Source organism: Propithecus coquereli, unplaced genomic scaffold (genome assembly GCF_000956105.1).
Source record: "Propithecus coquereli isolate 6110/MARCELLA unplaced genomic scaffold, Pcoq_1.0 Scaffold193, whole genome shotgun sequence".
NCBI classification, from domain to species: domain Eukaryota; kingdom Metazoa; phylum Chordata; class Mammalia; order Primates; family Indriidae; genus Propithecus; species Propithecus coquereli.
The window spans coordinates 1,996,726-2,001,693 of NW_012144190.1; the positions used below are offsets into that span (position 1 = coordinate 1,996,726).

General features: G+C 51.2%; 1 protein-coding gene across 1 annotated transcript in view; it reads right to left on the reverse strand.

Moving 5' to 3' along the window:
- MYH14 (myosin, heavy chain 14, non-muscle) overlaps window positions 1-4,968 on the reverse strand; it is an 89,143-nt gene that overhangs the window by 9,243 nt on the left and 74,932 nt on the right. Inside the window, 3 exon segments of the mRNA XM_012643149.1 lie at window positions 3,127-3,250; window positions 3,336-3,424; window positions 4,041-4,169. Of these exon segments, the coding sequence (XP_012498603.1) occupies window positions 3,127-3,250; window positions 3,336-3,424; window positions 4,041-4,169 (342 nt within the window).

The window sequence follows — 4,968 nt, forward strand, 5'->3', positions numbered from 1 at the left end:
GTAGTCCCAGCTACTCGGGAGGCTGAGGCAGAAGGATTGCTTGAGCCCAGGAGTCTGAGGTTGCTGTGAGCTAGGCTGACGCCACGGCACTCTAGACAGGGCAACAGAGCCAGACTCTGTCTCAAAAAAAAAAAAAAAAAAAAAAGTTGTCCTATCCATAACCACTGAGCATAGAGCCATACGTTCCTACTCCTTTTTGGCCTTCATTTAGTCTTACAATGACAAGTAAACGACACGCTTATTACTCTGGTATGCAGATGTCTCCCTAGGGATTCTCACAATTTGAACCTGGTTCTCTAGGCCAGCGGTTCTCAGACTTGCTGTACATCAGAACTAACTAGAAGGCTTGTCCACAGATTTCTGGGCCTCACCCCCAGCATTCCTATTTATTCAGGTATGTGTGTTGGGCCCAAGGATGTGCATTTCCAACCAGTTTCCAGGTGATGTTTATGCTGCTGGCCTCGGGTCCACACGTGGAGAACCACTGGGCCCAGCATATTCCTAGGAAGGGCTCAAGGGACCAATACTCCCTGAGTTCTTACATGCTGATCACTTGTCTGTGTCCTGTTTCATGCAAAATCCCTGGCTCACATATTCTTTGAGCTTCTGAAATATATTCTTCCATTTTCTTCTAGCATCTAGTCTTGTTTTCAAAAAGCCTGATGAAGGCCGGGCGCGGTGGCTCACGCCTGTAATGCTAGCTCTCTGGGAGGCCGAGGCGGGCGCATTGTTTGAGCTCAGGAGTTCGAAACCAGCCTGAGCAAGAGCGAGACCCCATCTCTACCAAAAATAGAAAGAAATTAATCGGACAACTAAAAATATATAGAAAAAATTAGCCGGGCATGGTGGCGCATGCCTGTAGTCCCAGCTACTCGGGAGGCTGAGGCAGGAGGATCGCTTGAGTCCAGGAGTTTGAGGTTGCTGTGAGCTAGGCTGACGCCACGGCACTCTAGCCTGGGCAACACAGTGGGACTCTGCCTCAAAAAAAAAAAAAAAAAAGCCTGATGAAAATGTAATTTTCTTTTCATTATACATCACTTGCTCCATTTTTCTTAGATGGCTAAGGATTTTTTTCCCTTTAAAGTCCAATATTTTTATTAGAATCTACATTGGTATTAGTTTTTTCCAGGTCAATATCCTCAGGTACACAGTGTGCTAGTCCAATATGTAGCTTCAGACTTTTTTGTTTCAGGAAAGTGCTTTTGCATCATGGTTTTGACTGTTCTGTTTCCTTGTTTTGTTTTTTTTTCCAGGGCCTCCTTCTATCCATATTTGGATCTTCTTTGCCTGTCTTCAATATTTGCTATTTTCTTGTGAATCCCTTTTTCTACTTTTTTTTTTTTTTTATTTATCTTTCCTTTTGTTTCTGGGGTGGAATCATCCTAAATCTTTTTCTATCTTGTAAAGTTTCATTTTGATTTTTAAAAATGTTCTTCTCACCAACAGCCAAGAACACAGGTCAGGTTGGTGAAGTGACATCATCCTTCATGTAGCTGTAGTACTGTATGTGCCCTCCATTAGAGCATGTATTAGCTTATTTATTTGATTTAAATGAGCATTTATTGTGTTCTCAGCACTATTTTAGGGGATATAGCAGTGAACAAAACTAAGACAAAGGCCCTGCTCTCAAGCTGCTCATATCCTGTTGGGAAGACAGACAACAAACAAGCAAGTAAATACATGATGTGATGCCCAGTAGTGGTCAGTGATATGAAGGAAATTAAAGCAGAGCAAATGGAGAGAAGTTACAGGAGGGAGTGTGGTTGTGTGGTCGTTTTATGGAGGGTGGTCAGGGGAGGCTGCTGCAAGGGAGTGAGACGTGATGGTCTGGAAAAGGAGCGTTCCAGGCAAAGGAAATATCAAGTGCAAAGGGCCTGAGGTGGGAATGAACTTGGCATCGTCAAGAAAAGTGAGGCGGCCGGTGTGGCTGGAGCAGAGCGAGCTGGGGGAGAAGGGTGAGGGATGAGATCTGAGTTGGGTGGGGACCAGATTGTGGGGCCTTGTAGGGGAGACGGATTTTGTTCTGAGGGAGATGGCAGCTGCAACCTTCTGGAATGTGACTGTCTCTCCACTGGCAGGGGCATCCCCCAAGGGCTGGGCTCTTACCCTCGGAGTCCCCAGCAGTGCCAGGGCGTGGCCCAGAAGAGACCTCAAGGTGTGACCTTAAAAATTAACGATGTATGGGGAAGGGAGGGGGGGATGGGTAAATTCACACCTAACGGGTACAATGCACACCATCGGGGGGATGGGCACATTTATAACTTTGACTTAAATGGTACAAAAGCAATTCATGTAACCAAAATGTTTGTACACCCATCATAGTCTGAAAAAAAATTTAATGAAGCAACATAAACATAGATCGGTGCTTGGAAATACTATCCCTCTATTGTCTGCCTGGCAAACTCCTATGCTTCCTACAAGATCTCGCAAGGCGTCACCTCCACCAGGAAGCCTTCCCTGATACCCTCTAGCATCCAGGCTAGGTGGGTGGGCCCCTCCAGGTTCCCACAGTGCCTTGTCCTCCACTGTCACTTGTATTTCTGTGTTGGGACGGGCTGTCTCCTCCAATGGACTGGGATGTATTTGAGGGCAGAGATCTAGGATGATCCATCTGCAGGTCCCCAGCGTCACCCACAGTAGAACCTAGACCTCCAGAAGCCTCAGAAAATGTTTATAAATAAATATACAAAAGAAAACATGCGTTTCTCCACCTGCTGAGCTCCTACTTATACTTTAAAACTCTAGCCAAATGTCTCTTTTTCCAAATGCTTTCATGTGACTCCTGCAGAAAGAGTCTTTCTCTCTCTCTACTGGGCCCAGGATGCTTCCATTATCACACTTGCCACCCTATAATGTGACAGTGTGAGTCCCATCTTTGTTTCCTCCAGGGAACTCCACAGGACAGAGACCCCACATAATGCATCTTTGGAACCAGCTGTTGAAAACCCACAGGAATACAAGTGAATGAAGGCATCATGCCTTTTCTTCCCCTTAGGAACTCCTATTCAACCTTCAAAACCCAACTCAAATATCCCCTTTTCTGTATCTATTGAATAAGAGGACTGAAGATCATGGTTCCAGGTCAGTGGCAACCCGGGCTGGCAGTGGTGGCCAAGCCATGCTCACCTGCAGGAGCAGCTTGCGGTAGCGGTCATTGAGCAGCTCTGCATTGCTCTGCTCCTCCTCCAGCTCTTCTTCCATCTGCCCCAGGCGCCCCTCCAGCTGCCGCTTCTCGTCCAGAATGGCTGCCCTGGGGAGAATGGGAAGGGGTGGGGGTGAGGGGGCAGGATGGCCAGAGGAGGGAGCTTTGCCCCACACGACCATGGGCCACTTACTTGCTAAGGTTGCCATTGGCCACCTCGTCTGCCATCTCGTCCCGATCCTGCTGGGCCTGCCTCCGGGCACGGTCTGAGGCGGCCAGCTCCTGCGATGACAAAGAGAGGGGTGGTCAGCGGGGGTGAAGGGAAGCCCCTCTCTGCCCACCGTGCAAGCGAAGACACCTCCACCTCAAGCGTCTCCGCTTGCAGAACATGCTGTCCCTGGCTGGCCTTGGAATGAACTTCGATCTGCGGATGTGTCCTAAGTCTGTCTCCTGAGCTCTTGCCCCGTGTCCACCTCTGGCTGCCCGACCCCCAGGCCCCTCACCCGCTTCACCTCCTACTACGCTCGGGGCTCCTTTCAAACCCGCTCCTCCTGCAGGTGCCCCCAGTCGCCGGCCAGACCCCTCTGTGATCTCCTCCCTCCTCCTGCCCCACACCGCCTCCTCCCTCTTGCCCTCTGCTGCTGCAGCCCCTTGGCCCTCTTCCCAGACTCCGCACCTCCCGTCTCCCCCTACACAGCTGGCCCTGCCCCTCCCCTGCTCAGAATCTTCCCATGGCTCCTTAGTACTCCTGGGACAAAAATCCCTGCCCCTCAGGCTGGCACTGGAGGCCACTCGGTTAGCCCCGCCCACCCCTCCAGCATCACGCCCAGGGGACACTGGTTAGCCCCGCCCACCTCCTGAGTGTCACCCCCCAGGCCCTGGCCCAGCCTGGCCTCACCTCCTGCAGCCTCAGCACCTCCTCTTCCAGCGCCTTGAGGCGCTTCTCACTTTCCCGGTTCTGGCCAAAGATGTCATCCCGGGAGCTCCGTGTCTCCTCTACCTCCCGCCACAGCTCCTTCATCTGGGCCTGGGTGGGATGGATAAGGAAGGTGAGGGCGCTCAGCCTGGCCTCGCCTCGCATGAGCCGAGCGGCACATGAGCCCAGGGGCGGTTCCTGGGCTCCCAGGAACAAGCAAGGGGTTTTCAGAACCCTGCAGACCTGAGCTCCCACCTATGAGCCTCTTGCTGTGTGACCCCGGGCCAGCCCCTCTCCCTCTCTGGTCCTCACTTTCCTTGACTGTAAAAGGAGTTGGTTGGCCTGACTGAGCTTAGAAGGCAGCTGGAGGTCTGAAGGCGCCTGGTTTCAAGTCACACGGACCTGGGTTTGAATCATCACTTGGCTATATCCTTGCTGTGTGACCTTGAGCCAGCCGCTGCCCCTCTCTGGGCCCTCAGTTACCTCCTCTTTAAAAATACCTTAAAATGAAAGTAAGCCAAAGATGGGTATAATGCGGACTCTGCGGTAACAGTAACGAATGACGGCAAATGCTTACTGACCATTCACCTTGGGCCAGGCCCTGTTACACACACACACGGACTCCCTCAATCCTCACAACTCCAGTTGCTGGGGACGTTTATCCTCCCCGGGGTACACATAGAGAAATTGAGGCACACAGAGGTTTACATGCCCAGGGCAGTAAGTGGCAGAGCCAGCATCTGAACCCAGGCTGCTGACGGAACCCAGGGTTTCCGTACTTGGCCACTTTGCTGCGTGGCCACTCTGCTTCCGGGAGTGTGTAAAGAGGAGGGTTTTCTCCTCAACGGTGCTTAAGGGAAAAAAACACCTAAACGTCCACCACCATTTAAAAAAACCACTCTAGGCCGGG